Raw genomic sequence first — 21,055 nt, forward strand, 5'->3', positions numbered from 1 at the left:
CCAGTTGAAGCTGGGGGGAGGTGGAGGTGTAAGGTGGATGTGGAGATGGAAGGGGGGAGGCTGGGGGCAGGTGGAGGTGGAAGGTGGTGGTGGAAGGGGGGGGCAGAGGTGGAAGGTGGTGGTGGAAGGGGGCAGGCTGGGGGGAGGTGGAGGTGGAAGATGGTGGTGGAAGGGGGGGCAGAGGTGGAAGGGGGAGGCTGGGGGCAGGTGGAGGTGGAAGGTGGTGGAAGGGGGCAGGCTGGGGGGAGGTGGAGGTGGAAGGTGGTGTTGGAAGGGGGGAGGCTGGGGGCAGGTGGAGGTGGAAGGGGGCAGGCTGGGGGCAGGTGGAGGTGGAAGGTGGATGTGGAGATGGAAGGGGGGAGGCTGGGTGGAGGTGGAGGTGGAAGGTGGAAGGTGGGAGGCTGGGGGCAGGTGGAGGTGGAAGGTGGTGGTGGTGGTGAGGGGGGGCACTATATTCATTCCCTATCCGGCGTCATTATCTTTTTCGTCCTCCAACTGTTTAGTATTATACTGCTGTTATGCTACTGTTAATTTTTTCTTCTATTACTGAAGTGATGTAGAGTAGCCACCTAATAATAAAGACTTCTTTTTGGCTGTCACTCTTATGCTGTTTAGGGCGGAGCGTGTTTTCAATGAAAGCGCCACAACTGTCATAAGACTGAATTGTTCCTGCAGATCACATGACAGCCTGGGAACCTCCTGTCTCTAATCACAGAGTTTGCTCTCACCGTTATTACTGTTAGGAGAAGATGGCGGAAGAGAGGGAACCCCCACCGTTGGCAGATGCACGACAGGCAGACTTTATAGAAGTGGAGGACGGAGAAGACCTTTTTGCAAGCGCCGTCACTACAATAGAGCAGGTAGGATCATTTACCAGGTGGCTAGCTGCTCAAACCATTAGCTAGCATAGCGGCTGCTCTTAGAAAGTCAACAGACACAATATCAAACGTTTGGAAATTATACTTGCTGCCAAATATGGAAGTTTCACATTAAATTTACTCGGTTTTTTGTTCAGCAGCCCAGATTTTGTATAATTATAACGTAGTCAACAACATTTCATTTAAATGCGTTAGCCCACAAACATTGCTAATGCGCATGCGCGGGCGGCATAACTGAACATCAACTCTGCGTTCGAGTAACGCAGGAGGACTACAATTGCAAATAGTGTCACGTCGACAAATAAATTTGATGCGGTTCAGGTTTTTCACAATAGTTAACTGCATAGTTGTATTCTTAATCATTATTAATATATCTGTTTAAACGAACCACACTTGAATCTTGAATGTTTAGAATAGAACGCAATAATGTAATATGTCAAAGTAAGGCTAGTTAGTTCTGACCGTTAAATTTAACCCTTTATGTAATAGCGTTCAGGCGACGCGTGTCAGATGAGCTGCTAAATAGCCCAAAGAAACGTGTTTTCCCTCCACACAGGCTGGCTTATTTAAACCTTTCTTTTCTTTTTAGAGTAGGCAATTACTGCCTCAGTGCAATTCAAAGAAAAAAAAAAAGGTCGGTTAGAATGGTTTTAGTGGTAACATGACTACATAGGGCTCATAAATGTAAAGTAAATACTCTGCACAGCTTAATGGAGTCCTCCTGTAACGTGAGCTTTTTAAATGGTAGGACTAAGACAGGTGACAGCAGCAGCGAGCATGTGACAGACTTACAGTTGGGTTGGACAAGATATCATTTGGGTCGTCAGAATTCACCTTCTCAGCAGTTTTGGAGCTGAAAAATGAGGAAGGAAGGAAAAGGAGGAGGGGGAAAGTTCAGAGGTGTAAAACGTGTCCCCTGACTGAGCTTTTTGTCATTTATCCTGTGAAAAGTTTCACTTGTGGGCAGTGTACCACAGGGACTGTTTACAGAAAAACAGTTTGCTGCCTGTTATACTGCTGGAAATTGGGTGTGAACATTAACTGTCCTCTCATGTTGTTCTCTTATGTAACGGCCTACTAGAGTCTGAGGCAAAGGGCAGAAAAGTCTGTGACTACATCCAAACCGTACCTGAGGAATACCTTCATTTCTGTGTCATGCATCTGTTCCAGATACTCTGACAAACCCAGGATCAGTGACATTCCAGCACATCTCACTGAAATTGGATAGAGTGTTTAGAGCAGTCTTTTTGGGGAAAGGTCTAGGCGTACCTCTCAGGGTACTGTTAAAAAAAAATAATTTAATATGGTTAGAAGCACTACTATGATTAAAATTATTTTAATAAGTATCTAAGTAAGAATTACTGAGCACTGGAAGCTGTTTTGTAATTGAATGCATTTTTTTCAGTAGCGTAGTTATTAATCACAAATTAGAAAATTGGATGTGGCTTACTTAGATAGATGGATAGATGGATAGATAGATAGATAGATAGATAGATAGATAATCACACACCTTTTACAAAAAGACTATAGGACCAGCTTAAAGGAAAACTCAAATACTACCAGTTTCAATTCAAATGTGTAAAAATTTACCTCAAACAAATTGTCTCTGTTTATTACTAAATAATCTATTAATTGGCCAGCTGATATACAGTATATATTGCATTCTTCAACATATAATTAATACTCATTTTATAGCACAAAAATCATTTGCTTTATGTGTTTTCTTAAATTTTGCGTAAAAAAGTTTGAGTAAAGGGGTGTTTAGGTTTGAAGATCAGGTACACTATGTAGAAATGAGGTACTGTTGCTAAACAAGTTTGAGAGCCACTGGTTTAGCCTTTGCATTTGGCCTGAATAATGCCTTGTACATCTACCTTAATACCACAGTTTTGACTTTGATACCAAAATGAGAGCAATTTAAAAAATGACCTTAATTCATAATTTATGTATATATGCAATATGTACAACTATTGTAATTCTCTGTGTTTTTTAATACCAAATGTATGTTGGGACATTAATATGTTACCAAATTCTCTGTCTGTCTTTTGCTTAGTTGCAGTGGAAACCTTTGGTGCTTAAGCTTTACGAGGCTATGTATATGAATTCATAGCCTGTCTTAGTCAAATTAGGATGTGCACTTTGATTTGTTTAATCGTAATACATCAGCATAGTGTTAACCTACTGATTTTTGTTTTTGCCACATTGAAACATCAAGAAAGTATTGAATTTCCAATACATTGTGCACCATTACGTCCAAGTCTTAGAAAAAGACAGTGTCTGAGCCATAACTGGAAAAATAATATGGATACTGTATATATGTCTTACAGAGCAGGCTCAGTCAGTGTGTAATGGCCTACAGTGTGCCAGGCAGTTCAATAAAAGTACTTCAAATCCATATCAGGCCCAACTGATATCTGAATGAAGTGTACTACTGTAGGCTGACTAATTTGTTCTGGTTCTCCTTGACTTAACCTCCAGAGCAAATTCTGATATACTCCTGAGACGTTGAAAGCTGGTTTGCAGTTGCAGTTTGTGTGTGAGCAGTCAGAACATGCTAATGCTAATCCCCCTATGAAAAGTACTTTCAATTTGAAATTTGCATTCATTAATAAAGAGCTTCTTTGTTGTTTATAATGTGTAATGTTAACCCAGAGTAAGTTAACAGACATGTTAATAATACAGCTGTGTCCACATTTTGCTCTTGTATTTTGTTTTCAGTTCAGCCCCACATCTCCAGAGCCAGCCAGCTTGCCTGCAGAAGACATCAGCACAAACACCAATGGACCTAAACAAGAAATATTATTAGATGATGACCAAGAGGACCTCTTTCCTGGTGTGTGATTTGTGTTTGAATGATGTGTCTGTAGAATAATGTGAGTTTGTTGAGGATTGGGTGAAGTAGTTTCTGTATTAGGACTTGGCACAAACACAGAAGTTTAATGGATACGTTAAGAAAACATTGTGTTGATAAGACATATTTGCAGGCCCTTTATAACATGTTATAATGTTTCTATTGCCTTTATTTGCTCCATAAACTATTTGGGCTGTAGCTGAATGATTTTATTTATTAGTTTATTAAGCAGTATAGTTTGGAGTTGGTATATGAGTTTCAGGGCAGAATGGGATGGAAAATTTATAGTATGATGACTATACATAACTATATGACAGTGTACTTACTGATATATCTAATTGTGGTTGCTCTGCCCTATTATGCCCTCTGTCATAGCACATTTCAACGGGTGCGGTGCACTTTTGGCATACAATTATCTATGCTGATAAAGCATAATGTTAACGATAGATGATTTTAAGTCGTGGTATATCCGAATCACCCCTTATTTGTCGCATAATTTAAATGTATGGTGGATTTGATTTATTATATCCTCTTACCTCTTATCTCTAAAGAAGCAACCGAGGAGGTGTCACTGGACAGTCCAGAGAGGGAGCCCATCCTGTCCGATGGCCCATCTCCTGCCATCACACCAGTCACTCCCACAGGCATCATCACTCCAACAGTCGAAGCCTTTGGATCTCTTGATGAGGTAAAGCATCTTGTTATATAATGTAATACAGAAGGTTTAAGTAAAATGGTCATATAAACCTAACAACAGGTTGAAGAATATGAAAATTGAATCGTCTAAATACCTGCCTATATTATGTTTTTTGTTATTCATAATTTCATGAAATTGGGAACATAAGGAATAATAAATAAATACAGTAAAATTAATAGCGCAATAGTAAACAGTTTGTTTTGAGCTTGAAGTGTGGCTCGTTTCATTGGCACTGTAACAGAAAACAAGGACTTGGTAGAATTGACAAGCATTACATTGCTGGGTCTTATACAATCTTTTTTCTATCTTTAGACAATAGAAAATAAACCTCCCAGTGTCTGTGTGAATGGGTTTAGGTTTTCAGACCCTCTCAGCACAATTGTGCTGAATTTGATGACCCATTTCCTATTTGTAATTCCTATTAATCTGCAGACTCATTTCCTATCCCTAGTTCCTGTTGAGGAGGAGGCTGATATCCTAGTAACTTGCCTCTTATTCTACAGGATGAAGAAGCTGAAGAGAAAGGGGACACCTTTGATATGCAGATAACAGTATCTGATCCAGAGAAAGTGGGTAAGTTTATTTGAGCTTCCTCTCTGTATACTGCTGTAGCATTTGTAAATCGGGCCTTTTGGCATCCGTAGCAGCCTTCGCCTCCTGAGGCCATTGTGTATGGCTGGCTGGTTTGTGGGTGGGGAGGTGGTGGGGTGCTATACATTGTGAAATCAATAGACCTTTTCAAATGTTATCAGGTATAGGATTTGGTCTCTAGCCCTCTCTAGAAATGCATCCGTTAGGGCAGTGGCCCCAGAATACATCTGCCTCCATATTTTGTTGTTTTCCCACTCTAATACACATTTGATTCAACAAAACAGTTAATTAACAGGCCCCTTTCGAGTCGATTTGGGCATGTTAGGGCAGGAATGTTTTGAGACCGAGCTGGGAACTACTCATTTAGGGATTTGTACAATCACTTAATAGCCATGTTTGACCCCTTAACAAAGCCAGTCCCACAGTTAAGATAATGTAGTATTAGTATCAGTAATGTGTGATTGTATAGTAGCACTGCTTACTATAACACCAGTATAAATAATTAGTTTGAAATCATTACCAGGACCCTACAGTACAGTATCTCTTCCCATCATATCATAAAGTGAATGAATATATTGTAATGAGCTTCATTCACGACAGCCAGCTATTTTGCGAATCAGAAAATAATCACTGTAAAATAATAATTTCCTGAAGATTTCAGTTTACATATATATTTTTCTCTTTAAGGTGATGGAATGAATGCTTATATGGCATACAAGGTGACGACCAAGGTGAGGATTTTCTGTTAAATGTTTATAGTAGAGCAGGGGTTCCCAGACTAGTGGTTGCTCGACTTACTAATAGGGTCTCAAGAGAAACTCAGAATCTCCTCTTTTGTTTTATTCATTTATTTCACAAATTAATTAGAAAATTATTATTTGAAATATCACTGTAACTATGAAAATAGATTTTCTTGTTCCTAGAAGTTTCCTTCAATCAAGCCACATTTAAATGAAGTGTGTACGTGCTATTTTAGCCTTTTCATTATCCTGACATGCAGCACTAATGTAAGAATTTAGTGACTAAAGTGAACAAATTTCCCCATCCATCTACCTCAGCTATACAAACTAGCACTGTGTCTCAAATGATTGTGTACTGTTCTGGTTCTAGTAGAGTACTAACTGATTTTCCTATAATGGTTAGTGTTTGACTTCTCATGTAGCCTTCAAACCTACTGGTCTGATTTGTTTACCAGTTTTTTGGATCTTTTAGATTAGTAAATACTTTTGAATGTAAGGTCAGAGTTTCCGATTTTGAGACACAGCTTGTGACATGGCGAAAAGCACAAACAACTCGACGGCAGAATGTTTTAAAGAGAAACAGTTCATCAGTGTGTTTAATGTTGCTGTGAATGAAATCACTAAACATTTTACAATTTGACTTGGATAGGGTTGTTTTGGCTCTGACATTCCAGTTATAGTGAATGTGGCTTTTTACTCATCCAGATGTGCATAAGATATACAGACAAGTATGTGAACAATGCCCCTCATGTTTTGCTGCTTCTGCATGCACACCCAAAGTCCACGATACTTGAATAAAGTTCAAGTATCAAGCAGGCTCCTCTGCTTTGCACTGGGCCATATCGTACCACCCCAGCGTGGATTATTTTCCTATAACAACATGACTGTTGCGTTATATTCCTTATGTACTGTTTGAAGCTGGATGTGACAGCAGAAAGAGAGGTGCGCTTTCAAACACCCCACCGGACTTTTTGAAAAGCTGTGTCAAGACATGCAATTTGTTCCCCATATGTTACTGACATAATGAAATGTTCAAGTGTTATAGTAGTCTGGAATTTACAATTTAGGGCTAGAGGTTTGGAAACCCTTGCAGTGGAGCATTTTTTGTGAAAATGAGCTTGTACACTGACATACTGTTCTTCTTCTTTTAGACATCCCTGAACCTTTTCAGCAGAAATGAGTTTTCTGTGAAAAGGAGATTCAGTGATTTCCTTGGTCTGCATAGCAAATTGGCTTCTAAGTACATGCACGTTGGCTACATAGTCCCTCCGGCACCAGAGAAAAGCATTGTGGGTATGTGTACAAAGAAGTGGAGTGGTTTCCCCTAAAATGTGTCACATGATCAGATCAGACTTTTTTTTTTTTTTTTTTTTTTTTTTTTTGTTTCCAGAATTGTAATCTTTCATGTAGCTTTCATGTTTGTTTAAACTTTTTCAGGAATGACAAAAGTCAAGGTTGGAAAAGAAGACTTGTCATCTGCAGAATTTGTAGAGAAAAGAAGAGCTGCTTTGGAAAGGTATTAGAAAAAAAAAGACTCTTCTGCTTCTTCACGCGCATCAAGCCTTGGCTGAACCTTTTTATTTATTTTTTTAACATGAAAACAATTCAAATGGAAAGAGCATTCATGTTCTGGTCTTTTGTGGACGAAAGGTTAACCAAGAAGTATTAGATAAATAATTATCACCCAGCTCAGGAGGGTTCATGCTGTCAGTGTTCAATGCAGGCTCATGCTGGCAGTTTTCTCCTGAGTGCACACGTTCACCGCTTTGTACGCCTGTACGCTTTCCACCGTACTGCTGGTTTTGCGCTGTCTGATGAATCGAATAAAACTTAAAGTTAAGTGAGGCGCTGACATTTCTCTGCCCTTTTTATCAGCCCATTGATTGATGTGAAGGTCAGTGGCTTGGACAGGGCCCCTGGATGTCAGCTTATAGACTTCATTTGTTAAAGAACTGAATCTTGATTGCCAAGCCCCTTAATTTCTGAGCAGTGCACATAAGATTTTTCAAGACTCAAGAAATAGTTTTATATTTTGTACTGTATAAAATTTGAGAAAACTTCACTTGTTGTAGATTTTTATACTTTTTATACTTTTGACAGGAATCTGTGGCTAATGTTTCTTTTAGTATTGGCTTTGAAATAAGGATTTTAAGTTAATATATTTTTTCACTCTTTTAATAGATATTTGATGAGAACAGTGAATCATCCTGCTCTGCTGAAAGACCCTGATGTCATTCAGTTCTTGGAAAACACAGAGGTATTGTTCATGATTAATGTAAATGTTTCATAATTTGCAATTTGAGTTCTTTCCATTTTTCTAGTGTTTTTCATGTGTTGTAAATAAATACTTATGCCTAACACTTATCTTAGATTGAATGAGTCCTTTACTCTTAAGGTCAACTCTTGGGTTATTTCTAGTGAATTACCACATTCCTGAGGAAACTGCATTAATGTAATCGTAAAAGAAAACCCCAGTGATTTTATGAGGCTAAATGGTCCAAGGGCAATTGAAAGCTATTTGTGCCCGTCGGCCCTCTGAGAATTTTCTAGGGGCGAAATGCACTAAATTGAATTGAGCATTAAAATGTATGGGAGTAGAGAAAACCACAGGCTTTTGGTCCAGGCCTGCGGTGTAGGTGAGACAAGAGCGAGTGAAGCTCCCTGTGGGATTGGGTCCAGGCCCCGGCCTGTTAACTGGTTTGTTTGCCCTTATTTGTCATTTTATCTTAGCTGCCGCGAGCAGTTAGCACCCAGGCACTGAGTGGGGCCGGAATATTGAGGATGGTAAACAAAGCGGCCGACGCTGTCAACAAAATGACAATCAAGATGAATGAATCGGATGCGGTAAGGGGCTGATTTTTGGACTTGAATAATGAGACGAATTAATGAGCTGCTCTCTGGCTTGAATTCTAAGATCCTCACACTAGTGAGAGAGGGTCAGAGCCATGACGTGGAGGCATGCGTCTCCTACCCTTTGTGCTTAGAGTCAACTGTAGACATGCATCGTTACACCTAGTACTTCTGAATAGTCTGGACAATTTGGTGTTTTTTGTCTTTTGTAGTTTTTGACTTTTACAATCATTTTGACAATCACATTTTTAATGATATAATTCCTCACTGACCTTTTTACATTTTGTGGTAGTGCTTTCTGTTGTTGACCATAATTTTTTATAGTTCCTTTTTCTGACACTTCTCTATATAAAGTGGTTCGAAGAGAAACAACAGCAGTTTGAGAACCTTGACATCCAGCTCAGAAAACTACATGCCAGTGTGGAATCATTGGTTTGTCATAGGAAAGGTAAAATTATGTTTTTCAACTTTGACCTATAGGTTTTAAAGCAAAGCAACATACCATGTGTAGTAAAGCTGGGTTTTGGTAACATTTCAGCATAAGTAGTTGCATAGATATTAGTTCATTGTATACAGCAGTTATTTGGCAAGATGAGCAACTTATTAGTGCTTTAGTTTAGTGTTTTTTTTATATTCTTATTTTATATTGTAGGTGTTACCTGCTTCTCCATAATAATTATTGATTCTAAACATGTGAAAGCTAAGTAATGATTAATAAAATTGTTGTAACACCACAGTTATACTCTTAATCTACTGTTTAACTCAAGATATATAAAGAGATATTGCCTAATAAATAACTTCTTCTGCTTTACCAAGTACTAGGTAGTTTGTCAGGTAAAAGGACAAAGGCAGTCAAACACAATTACACAACAAAATAACAAATGCCTGACAGGTTTAGAGTATTAAAGGAGACATTACCACAAATGAAGCAATTGGTGTGTGAATGGGATATTCAGATCATATAGGTCATATACATTCCCGGAAATGCTCATTATAATGGGGAGACAGATAAATAAAAACACAAAATAAAGCACTAATAAACTGATACTGTGCATTTAGAAAATTTGACAGACATTTTTATCCAGAGCGAATTACATAAGTGCTTTGTGGTCTCCGCTTGAAACATATCCTCATATAATCTGTTTCAATAGAACTGCTGTCTTCAGGTTTACATGCACCTTCATGTTACCATGTATTTCTTTTGGCAAGTCAATTAGGGCATCTACTTTGTTCACGTAAGAGGTAATTAAAAAAATAGATTAGGGACAGATTTATTTCAGTTTTAATTCATATAGGAATTCCAAGGGGGTAATTGTTGTTGGTCTCATTAAATCTCCAGTCTGGAAGATTCCAGAAATAGATGTAATGACTTTTAGAAGCTTCAGATTGGTCACTTTTCATAATTAGGAGTTAATTGGTAGTGCACCTCCGGCTATATTTAGAGCCAGTGGAAAAAGAGCGAAAAAATTGTAGACCTCCAAAACTCCTGAAAAAAAAAAAGCTGAAATAAATCTCATAGCTATTATTTTGAAATGATCCCTTTTGTAAATAACATAGATAGCCTACTTGACTTAACACAGGAGTTGTATGGTAACATAAAATGTATGGAGTTGTGAAAAATTGTCTTTAGCCTAGGTGTATGTAAACCTTTGGCCTCAACTGTATATGCACTTTTAGTAGTTATGAGGTAATTTCAAATGTGTTAACCCCATACCAAAGTGTTACCTGGATCTTACGCAAAAAAGATCATACAGAAAAAGAGGTATGCCTACAGCGCCTCCAGAAAGAATTTAGATGTCCTCAGAATTATCTGAAAGAATCTGAAAACTGCTTAATTGATGTGTTCACCCACTCAGTATGAATTGTCCTTTTGCAGCAATTACAGATTTGTCTCTGTGACATAATCTGTAAAATCTTTATTTTAAATTAAATACTAGTCCTAATTTAGATTGCTAAAAGAAGGGGGTGAATACTCATCAATTATGCAGTTTGCAGACTTCAAAATGAGCAGAATAGTACATCATTCTAATCTGCTTACATTTGATGTTGCAATACAGAAAAAAAAGAGAACTAATCACTGGGGGGTGAATACTTTCTGGGGGCTACTGTATATCATACATAATTTAGTGTTCGTCATAAAAATGGCCGATTATAATACTTGCATCGTTCACCGATCAGCCATAACATTAAAACCACCTGCCTAATATGGTCATTAAATTAGGTCCCCCTTGTGCGGCCAAAACAGCTCTGACTCGTCGAGGCATGGACTCCACAAGAGCTCTGAAGGTGTGCTGTGGTATCTGGCACCAAGACGTTAGCAGCAGATCCTTTAAGTTCTAAAAGTTGCTAGTTGGGTCCTGGGGAATTTGGAGGCCGAGACAAAGTGTTCAGGGTGTTGACATGTTCCTCAAACCATTCCTGAACAATTTTTGCAGTGTGGCAGGGCGCATTATCCTCCTGAAAGATGCCACTGCCATTAGGGAATACAGTTGCCATGAAGGAGTGTACCTGGTCTACAATAGTGTTTTGGTAGGTAGTACATGTCAGAGTAATGTCCACATGAATGCCAGGACCCAAAGTTTCCCAGCAGAACATTGCCCAGAGCATCACACTGCCTCCGCCGGCTTGCCTTCTTCCCATAGTGCATCCTGGTGCCATTTCTTCCCCGCACACGCACCTTCCCGTCCACATGATGTAAAAGAAAATGTGATTCATTAGACCAGGCCACCTTCTTCCGTTGCTCCATGGTCCAGTTCTGATGCTCACAAGGCCATTGTAGGTGCTTTAGGCAGTGGACAGGGGTCAGCATGGGCACTCTGACCGGTCTGTGGCTATGCAGCCCCATATGTAGCAAGCTGCGATGCACTATTTGTTCTGACACCTTTCTATCATAGCCAGCATTAACTTTTTCAGCAATTTGTGCTACAGTAGCTCTTCTGTGGGATTAGACCAGACGGACTAGCCTTCACTCCCCACGCGCATCAGTGAGCCTTGGGCACCCATGACCCTGTCGCTGGTTCACCGGTTGTCCTTCCTTGGACCACTTTTGTTAGGTACTAACCACTGCATACCAGCAGCCCCCCACAAGACCTGCCGTATTGGAGATGCTCTGACCAAGTCGTCTAGCCATCACAATTTAGCCCATGTCAAAGTTGCTCAGATCTTTACGGTTGCCCATTTTTCCAGCTTCCAATACATCAACTTTGAGAACTGACTGTTCACTTGTTGCCTAATATATCCCACCCCTTGACAGGTGTCATGGTATGGTCAGTGGTTTTCATTTCACCTGTCAGTGGTTTTAATGTTATGGCTGATCAGTGTATGATCTCTAAAATATTTAAGCATCATAGCAGCACTTTTACTGTCTTGAAGAATTACAATTAATAGTATCACATCTCCAGAAAAGATTCAGATGTAATAATTCTGAAGGGATGTTGTGTGTGCCATGACTTGCTGAACTGCTTTCTATTAGCAGTGAACACTTGCGCTCTCAGGCTCCAACTGACAAGTGAAATTAGTGATCATTTCTCTGGGGCTTGTTTAGTAATAGTAAGTCAAGTCCATTTGCCCCTTTTATCTGATGGTTACTACTGCTACTTAACCACTGAAGTCCAGTTTGTAAACCCAGTCCGAGTCACTTCATCTGTCCTTTCCCCAGAGTTATCAGTGAACACTGCATCGTTTGCGAAGAGTGCCGCCATGCTGGGAAATTCGGAGGACCACACAGCTTTGTCAAGAGCCCTCTCCCAGCTCGCTGAGGTGGAGGAGAAGATTGATCAGCTGCATCAAGAACAGGCCTATGCTGACTTCTATGTGTTCTCTGAGCTACTTGGTGACTACGTTCGGCTCATCACTGCTGTTAAGGTAAGAAGAACTTATGTTTCTCTTCCTGTTTAATTGGGAGAAACTGAGGCATGCTGATAATTATGGTGATGTGTTTCACAGAACATGGCTGATTAATGGGTCAGTAATGTATTAGCCAGTTTGATGGGACTTTTTTTAATTCATTGAACCATCACTAATAATAAACATATGCAAAAGTGAAAATAGCCCATGTCTAAGCATTTTAAGAACTCTTTAGTTAAAAGGAGGTGTTTTGGAAATGCCCATGCAACAAAGAGCAGACTGATCCAAATATCACAACTTCATGGCCCCATTTAAAGCTCACACTTCCAGCTCTTTATGCTTCTTAGGGTGTGTTTGACCAGCGCATGAAAACATGGTCCAAATGGCAGGATGCTCAGCTCATGCTTCAACGGAAGAGAGAAGCTGAAGCTAAGCTACAGTATGCCAACAAGCCTGACAAGCTCCAGCAGGCCAAGGATGAGATCAACGAGGTAAAAGATTGGCACTATTAGTTAAAAAAAAAAAAAAAAATTCTGAATGTGAGATAAGTTGAACACATCACTTCACATCACTTGGTCATGCGCAGTTTTTCATTTTGAGATGCACTATATTTTTTACTTTCATCGCAAACATGGCAAAAATTGCATCACAGCTTCGAAATATAATGTTAAAGTTTCTTCTGTGTTAGAAAATAAGCCCCAGGTTAATTTTCAGCATCAACACTTGTTACTGAGAGCCCTGGTGTTGATGATTATGAAGTCTGCTGCCTTTCTCTTGCTTTAGTCCATTCATAACTCCACTGAAACCACTGTTCCACTTGATAAGAGTTCATAAATTATTGATTACTTTAACCACAGAACATTATCAGGCACTTTTAATTTTTGCATTTTCCCTGTCATGCCCCACAAAGGAGATTGAGGAGGTAGGACCCTTGGCTCTGATTTTTTTTTTTTCTTTCACCAGTAGATCTGGTCCTTTAATGTGTGTGTCACTGGCATAATGTCTGAAGTAGATCCATGCCGATAATGACTTCTTCACCGTGTGCCATGCTTTAACATGAAAATAAGGCTTGAGTGATTTGTAATCAATATAACTGTGAACAGGTTATCAACTAACATCAACTGTGGGTTCATAATCTTTATTATTTTCAGTTTGTTCATGTCTTTTTTTTATTGAAAGCTTCAGATATAGGAGGGATAGTTAAATGGGGAAAATGTGATGCTCATCATTTCCATCCTGTCTTCTTGTGGCTCATCACTAAAAATATTCCTCTGCTTTATTAAGGCCATCTGTATTTTTTTTAAACCTGGAATTTTAATGTCAAAAGTTTTACCTAGGTCCAGTTGTATAGCATGGTGAGATGATAAAATCCAACAACACTGACCTTTTAATTTGCACACTTTGATCTAAAGTTACTAGGCAGAGCTTTGTATATTACAGTATACAGAATACACACACTCACATTTTATTTATGTATGTATATATATATATATATATATATATATATGTATATGTATATGTGTGTATATGTGTGTGTATATATATATATTATATACACATTTATAGCATAGCACTTAAGACACAGTCTGGTATATCTGTCAGCATGGTGGTTTTCTTGTCTGTTTTGACTCGTTTTAGTGGGAAGCTAAAGTACAGCAGGGAGAGAGAGATTTCGAGCAGATATCAAAGAACATTCGCCGGGAAGTGGGGAGATTTGAGGTTAGTTGACATGTTGGGGATTTCTGCTTTGGCAGAATGATGTTTCTACTATGCAGTGATTTCATCTCAAGCTCAGAATAAAAAGAGTGATGTGTGAACAAGCTGACACTGTTGATCTCTCACCCCTCTCCTAGAAACAAAGAGTGAAGGACTTCAAAGTTGTCATCATTAAATATCTAGAATCGCTAGTACATACACAGCAGCAGGTAAGAATTATTTGTACCCTGGGTAATACGATACATTCTGTATTAAGGTTTAGCATATTTTAAAATTTTTTCATCTATGATGGTTTTAATTATTTTTTTTTTCCCTTTCTTGTCGCTTCAGCTGATAAAGTATTGGGAAGCTTTCTTACCTGAAGCCAAAGCTATAGCATGAGCGAACAAACTCCTGTGCAATAGCATTGGGGCCAATTGCTCTTCTTTTCTTAATTTTTATGTACAACATAATCATTCAAAACGGATGCATGGACTTAATGACCACTTAAAAACCACTATAATAAAACACTATAAATCTTTTAATTGCTAAGTCCATACTTTGCCTTTTTTGTCTTAAGATGATCATATGTGTTTCATTTGTTCTTAAAGGAGATATGTGGGCAGTGGTATTGCATTTACTGCTTATTGATACACTACTGGTCTGTCTTTAAATATCCAAGCACTATAGTTGAAATCCATCATAATTGTCTTTCGCCAAGGGCAATGTGTTTTTTTAAACACTACATTCATATCCAGTGAACAAATTCAGCATACATCATTTTATTAAGATATTTCTTATTTGATCCTGTACACAAAGTACAGCACTATACACGCACCGTCCACTTTTATAGGAACCCCTGCACATTTATGGAATTATCCAATCAGCCAATCATGTGGCAGCAGCACAATGCATAAAATCATGCAGATACAGGTCAAGAGCTTCAGTTAATATTCACATCAAACATCAGAATGGGGGGGAAAAAGTGATCTTTGTGACTTTAACCATAGAATGGTTGTTGGTGTCAGATGGGCTGGTTTGAGTATTTCAGAAACTGCTGAACTCCTGGGATTGTCGATGTTTTGTGCATGCTGTGATGCTTTTCTGCTCACCACAGTTGTAAAGAGTGATCATATGAGTTACTGTGTCCTTCCTGGCAGCTCGAACCTATCTGGCCATTTTCCTCTGACCTCTCTTATCAACAAGGCGTTTCCACCCACAGAACTGTGGCTCACTCCGTGTTTTTTGTTTTTCGCACCATTCTGTGTAAACTCTAGCGACTGTTGTGTGTGAAAATCCCAGGAGATCAGCAGGTTATGAAATACTCAAACCAGCCCATCTGGCACCAGCAACCATGCAATGATTAACATCACAGAGATCACACTTTTTCCCCCATTCTGATGTTTGATGTGAACATTAACTGAAGCTCTTGACCTGCATCTGCATGATTTTATGCATTGTGCTGCTGCCACATGATTGGCTGAATGGATAACTGCGTAAATGAGCAGGTGTTGCTATTAAAGTGGGCAGTGAGTGTAATACTTAGTACACAGTGTGCTGCTTCCTGCTATATACACGTATATATTTTTATTTGGCTTCTTGGCCTGAAATATTTAAAATTACAAATATTAGTTGATTCTTTTGTTTTACAGCAGATTTTCAGATTTTTTTCTAATTTGTATTTTTTTTTTTTTTTTTTTTTTTTACATTACATTCCTGTGAAACAATGCCGACATGCTAATAAAGGAATGTACTTCAGTATTAAACAGGCGTATTCTTCTTTTATTTGTGTCTTTATTTTAAACTTACTTCACATAAAAAAAGCACAATGTGGACCTCCAACATTCAAAGGAAGAGGCCTCACTGTTAAGACACTGTTGGGAGCCTTGTGAATACTGACTTCTTTTCCATCTATTTATTTTTATCTTTTCAAGTATTGTTATTCCTTTTCTGCTTTTCTTGCTATAATTTGATCTGTAAAGTACTTTGTAAGCTTGTTTTAATAAAATTTCAGTCCAAATCCAAATAAAATTTCTGAATCCAGTCAAAGGATATTTCTTAGCAGTTGATGGTTATTATAAATTACAAATCGAAAATTATTTAAAGCAAGTGTTCTGCTGTCTCATCACTTTCCAAGGAAAATTTACAAGCTTATATGATCATACTGATATGTGTCATATGTGTCAGCATTTTTTTCAACTAAATACTCCATGTGCATTTCACCTACTACTTTCTGTACACTAATCCACCTCCTTGGCTAATGGAACAGCTAAGATTCTCCTACTGTTTTGCAAATCCATTAATGCTTAGGGCTTTCTTCAGTTCATTTCAGACTCTTCTCAGAAGCAGTTCTAGCGAAACAAGGCTTAAGGGCCTTGGGGTTTGAATAATGTGTTTTAAAAATGCTTTTTTAGATTTCTCAAATACTTGAAATCATGTAAAAGATACTTGATAAACTTGGAAATATTTGAAGTCATTTTTCATCTTAATTCCATTGGGGGGAAATGAAGCACTTGTGAATTTGAAATCTCACTGAAGCCTGCCACATCATGACTTAACATTTTTGTGAACTGAGTACTGAAACAAACTGTCAAACAAGTCCTTCATCACTTTGCATATACATCTCTAAAGCGCTGTCAAAAACTCAGATGCACACTCCTTTTCATGGTCTCTGTCATATTGACAAGCTGTCAGAATTGCACATTGCATAAGAGAATCTCTGTGCAAGTGGCTCTGTGCAGTACATCATTAGGAGCACTGTTTTTTCTCTCCCCTATTGGCCTGCTGTGGAAATGTCTCTCATGACATTATTGAGAATGTGCGATGACACGTGAGATTCTGTTTTTTAAACACAGGTGTTTTCAGTAGATGTGTTTAATGCAATACTTTGAAATCGCTGCATGCAGTTTTTCGTGTTTGGCCACAAACAGGCTGCAGAACTTGTTTGCTTTGTTTGTGGAAATACTGCATGTATTTTGCAGCACAAGAGAGTAAATAGTCATATAAATTAACAAGCCAGGATTAAAATTATCTCAGGCTTCTTATGTATTGTCTATTATAATGCACCATAGTCCTGGAGACATGATATTTTCATATATGGTAGGCTCTGGATCTACTTTCAGAAGATGACTGAAAATGAATGAATGAACAAATGTTTACATACATGTTGATGGGATGACAAAAATGTACTTTTTCGGATGCTGTGTACTAAGATCGTTAACTAATAGTTAATTAATTAACTAGTATGTGGAGCTGACCAATAGGATTTTTATATTAGAACCGTATTCAATAATAATAATAATGATAATAATAATAATAATGATAATAATAATAATAATACACTAAAAGTAAACTGCATTGATGAATTACTTTTTGCTCTATGCACTGAAAATGCCTTTTACAGATTGAGCTGTTTAATTCTCTCCATTATACCATTAGTGATTGTCTGCATTTAAATACATTGACACTTTGAGGCATATTCATGAGTGGAAGAAGCCTTTTTCCTCCCTCAAGCATTACCCAAATGTCTTAGTCCAGGTCCAAGCTTGGACTTTTGCGAGTCTCTGTTTTGGATTCTGTGGAGTTGGCTGGAAAAAAAAACCCTGCTCTACTAACCCTACCAGCTTATATCAAATCTCCAAATAGCAGTGTTATGTTGTGGTCAAAATACTGTGACCTCACTTGATCAAGTGCAACTCAGGCCCCACAGATAAGAAGAGCAATATAATGGACTACAGCAAAGAGAGAGTGTGGTAATTATTTGTGCCCTGTCAAGAGAAGAACCCCTGGACCTCTGGCGATTCAAATCTGGGAAGTTGTGCGCAACTTGAAAATAATGCACACCAGCAAGAGACAAATATCGGCCCACTCTTGCGACATCGCTGAAATTGCATCAGTTTGTCATGTGCACCACTGCTGGGTCTCCCGAAAAAATATAATTTGCTTGTGAATGTTTCTAGCAGTGCTCTCTTCTAGGAGTTTGTAGAGGGATCTCTCTTTCCTCTGCCACTATAAACGCTAAACAATTACTCAGCTTTTTGTTGCTGAAATGAACGTGTAATAGAATAGACATGGTCACAAAGGAAATAGTTTTAATTTTGTAGTTGCTTTTGGTCAAAGCATATATATATGTTGTCAAAATGCTTGTGCAAAAATTGCGTAATAATAATAATAATAATAATCCTAGGGGGCTAAGCACTATAGAAAGTGTGTGTAATCTTAATTAGGAGTTTGTTTGTCTTTCATTGACTGACTCTAGAATTCTGATGTCTATGTTGATATGAGCAATGTTCTGTTGCACAAATACAAACTTTTTCTTTGTCAAACAGTATTACTGGGTTGTTTCCTGATTTAACAAATTAAAAGTGCATGTCATGTTACAGCACTAGAGATAAGGAAGGCGTTCCAGAATGCTGTTAATTCATTTTCCTTATCTGTTGATGGCAGAGCTACCAGGCTCCCAGATGATCCCATGACTGCTCATTTTGTGCCCTTTATGAGAAATGATTTTAGAAACTGATCTTGCTTTGGGGCTTTAATTTTGGTCTTCTTGCACAGATCTTCTCATGGTTGCCCTTTGATGGCAGGGCGACTGTAGAGATAAGTGCCACTGTATTTGTAAGGTGAAAATGTCCTGCTTCTGGTTGTGGTATCATCCCTGTTAACAAGTGTTAGACTCTTTATTCAGGGTGAATTTAAGAATGTATAATTTGATTCTTCTACTACAGGTCTTCTCGTGGTTGCCCTTGTATGTTAGCAGGGTGCACTGTGGAGGTGGGAATAGATGAGATAAGTGCCACTGTATTTATAAGGGTAAAATACACAGCTTCTGGTTAAATGCAGACAGATATCAGGATGACTCTCAGGCTATTCACTGTCTATTCAGTGTGCTTTTGAAAATGAGGTCATGTGTTCTTAAATACCTTGCTGATGTATAGCTACTGAAATGGCACGAGTATGAGAGGGGAAATATATGAGGGGACTACATTCATCAATGTACAAAAAGAGAAAAAGTTCAGTGAAACTATATTTATACATGTTTTCAGCTGATGGAAGTGTTGCAAGAGAAAATAGGTTTGGCCACATATTTATAGGCTGACTTCAAGAATACTTAATATTTGGGAAAAAAAAATTGCTCCTGAATGTGTAACTTGTATACTATTTTGTCAGTGTAGTACCTTAAATTGCAGTTTAACTACTGCAAGGTTAAGCAAAACTCTGCTTATCACTGAAGAACTGAACTCTACAGTATGTGTAAAATTCAGATTAAAATGTTTCCTGTCATGTACCATACAGTTTTGAGGCAATTCCTGCTAGACTGGGAATTTGCCTCAAAACAGTTTATCATAACAGTATTATTTATTTTACTCATAATTCAGAACATATTATTAATTGCATATTGATATTCTATAGATCTTACCTTTTGAAGTCATCATATTACTATTATAATTTCAAGTTGGCTTCTTCGAAAGACTGTATCATGATTGACTGACTGCTTCCTAACTGGTGTTTTTAGCACATGTAAATACTAACCCTTACGCCAGCACTCATTTTTATTTAGTGTGTTTTTTCTAGAAATACCTTGCCCTTGTTTCTGGTTGATTGGTAATAGCTGAATCTTATATCACTTGTCAACTCCCTTGAAATCTAAATGAATAAACATGATGTCAAAATGTGTATGACTGCCAGCCAAACATCAAACATGTCCTCTCACCATTTATCCTGCTTGTTTTTCCCTAAAATCTTGACCTTGTTTGACAGGACAGGTTCCTGCGCACAACAGATGCCACAGTAAATTAAAATGGCGGCAGAGGGATTGAACGGAGGCATTTGCATACATAAATCTATCAGCTATGTGACATCAATCAATGATTGCCGATCCTGAGAGCCAGGATACTGACTCATGACCGGTGCATTATTGGTTCTGATAGGCCTTTTATGAACTGTGACAGGCCTCTGCCACCTGTTTACTGCACTAAACAACAGATAATCATTCAGTTTACTTTTGCAGGTCAGGTCAGAAACAGTGTTCTGAAAATTTAAGAGTACAAAATCTGAATATAACAATTTACATTGTGGCACATTAGTACAATTATTTGAATTGTTATCAAAAGTATAATATTATCAGGCTTGAAAAGAAATTCTTCATAAATCTCAGCTATGCTTAGACTTTTTTGTATGTGTGCTCAAGCAGGAGTCAAGCATTTATTCCTCAGTCACTACCTTCCACTATGGAAGTGCAGTTGAGGTCCTAATCTAAGAGCTTCTTGTATATTTCCTTTGTTCTCTGAAAGAAAAGGTCAGAATTGCAATAGGAATTGATGTAATAGTGAGAAGGGGGCAGCTGACAGTGTCAAACAGCTTTGGCTGCAAGTTCCTCCCATTTCATTAGCTGGCCGTTTTCCAACTCCTCACCCTGTAAATGCGCTGTGACATCCCCGGCATTTAGTATGCAATAGATTATGAATGGCCACACTGAACACTTAATAGGCCTGATGAACACTAGGCCTGTTCCCATCACAATCTATACACACCAATCTGGGAGATCTTTACAGCGATATAAATACAAGTGGCATGATTTAATGAAGTTGTGTTCTTTAAGCCCACTGCTACACACAGACCTGTAATGTCTTTCATGAAAGCAAGCTCCTTTAGATATAACCTTATCTGCTCCTTTGAATAGTTTTACAGTGATCAATAAACAGTTTTCTGTGGCCTTTCAGTGGTGTCACTTGTCATTGAAGAATGCAAATGTGTGTCAGAAACTAGCTTGACAGTTTTCCCGTTGCAGCATTAGAACAGGGAAAAAGCCCATCAGCAATAAAGCAGATGATGACTCCAAGCACTTTTGCTGAATAATATTAAATATAGGCTGTGGTAGTAAGAGTTACAAATATATAATTAGGGT

General features: G+C 38.3%; 1 protein-coding gene across 2 annotated transcripts; it reads left to right on the forward strand.

The window, feature by feature from the left end:
* Positions 1-659: 659 nt before the first annotated feature.
* On the forward strand, positions 660-15,931 carry snx2 (sorting nexin 2). 2 transcript variants are annotated; one of them, XM_026921973.3, is made up of 15 exons: positions 660-860; positions 3,597-3,711; positions 4,281-4,417; positions 4,930-4,999; positions 5,705-5,748; positions 6,909-7,050; positions 7,195-7,273; positions 7,939-8,014; positions 8,488-8,601; positions 8,962-9,055; positions 12,266-12,471; positions 12,801-12,944; positions 14,092-14,172; positions 14,307-14,378; positions 14,500-15,931. In XM_026921973.3, the coding sequence occupies exons 1-15, from the start codon at positions 750-752 to the stop codon at positions 14,548-14,550; spliced, it is 1,536 nt and encodes a 511-aa protein (XP_026777774.2). In that variant the 5' UTR covers positions 660-749; the 3' UTR covers positions 14,551-15,931. The 2 variants fall into 2 exon arrangements, with proteins under 2 accessions (XP_026777774.2, XP_053092321.1); XM_053236346.1 differs by having other exon boundaries at positions 4,284-4,417.
* Positions 15,932-21,055: the final 5,124 nt, after the last annotated feature.

The sequence above is a fragment of the Pangasianodon hypophthalmus genome, chromosome 8 (genome assembly GCF_027358585.1).
Source record: "Pangasianodon hypophthalmus isolate fPanHyp1 chromosome 8, fPanHyp1.pri, whole genome shotgun sequence".
Lineage (NCBI taxonomy): Eukaryota > Metazoa > Chordata > Actinopteri > Siluriformes > Pangasiidae > Pangasianodon > Pangasianodon hypophthalmus.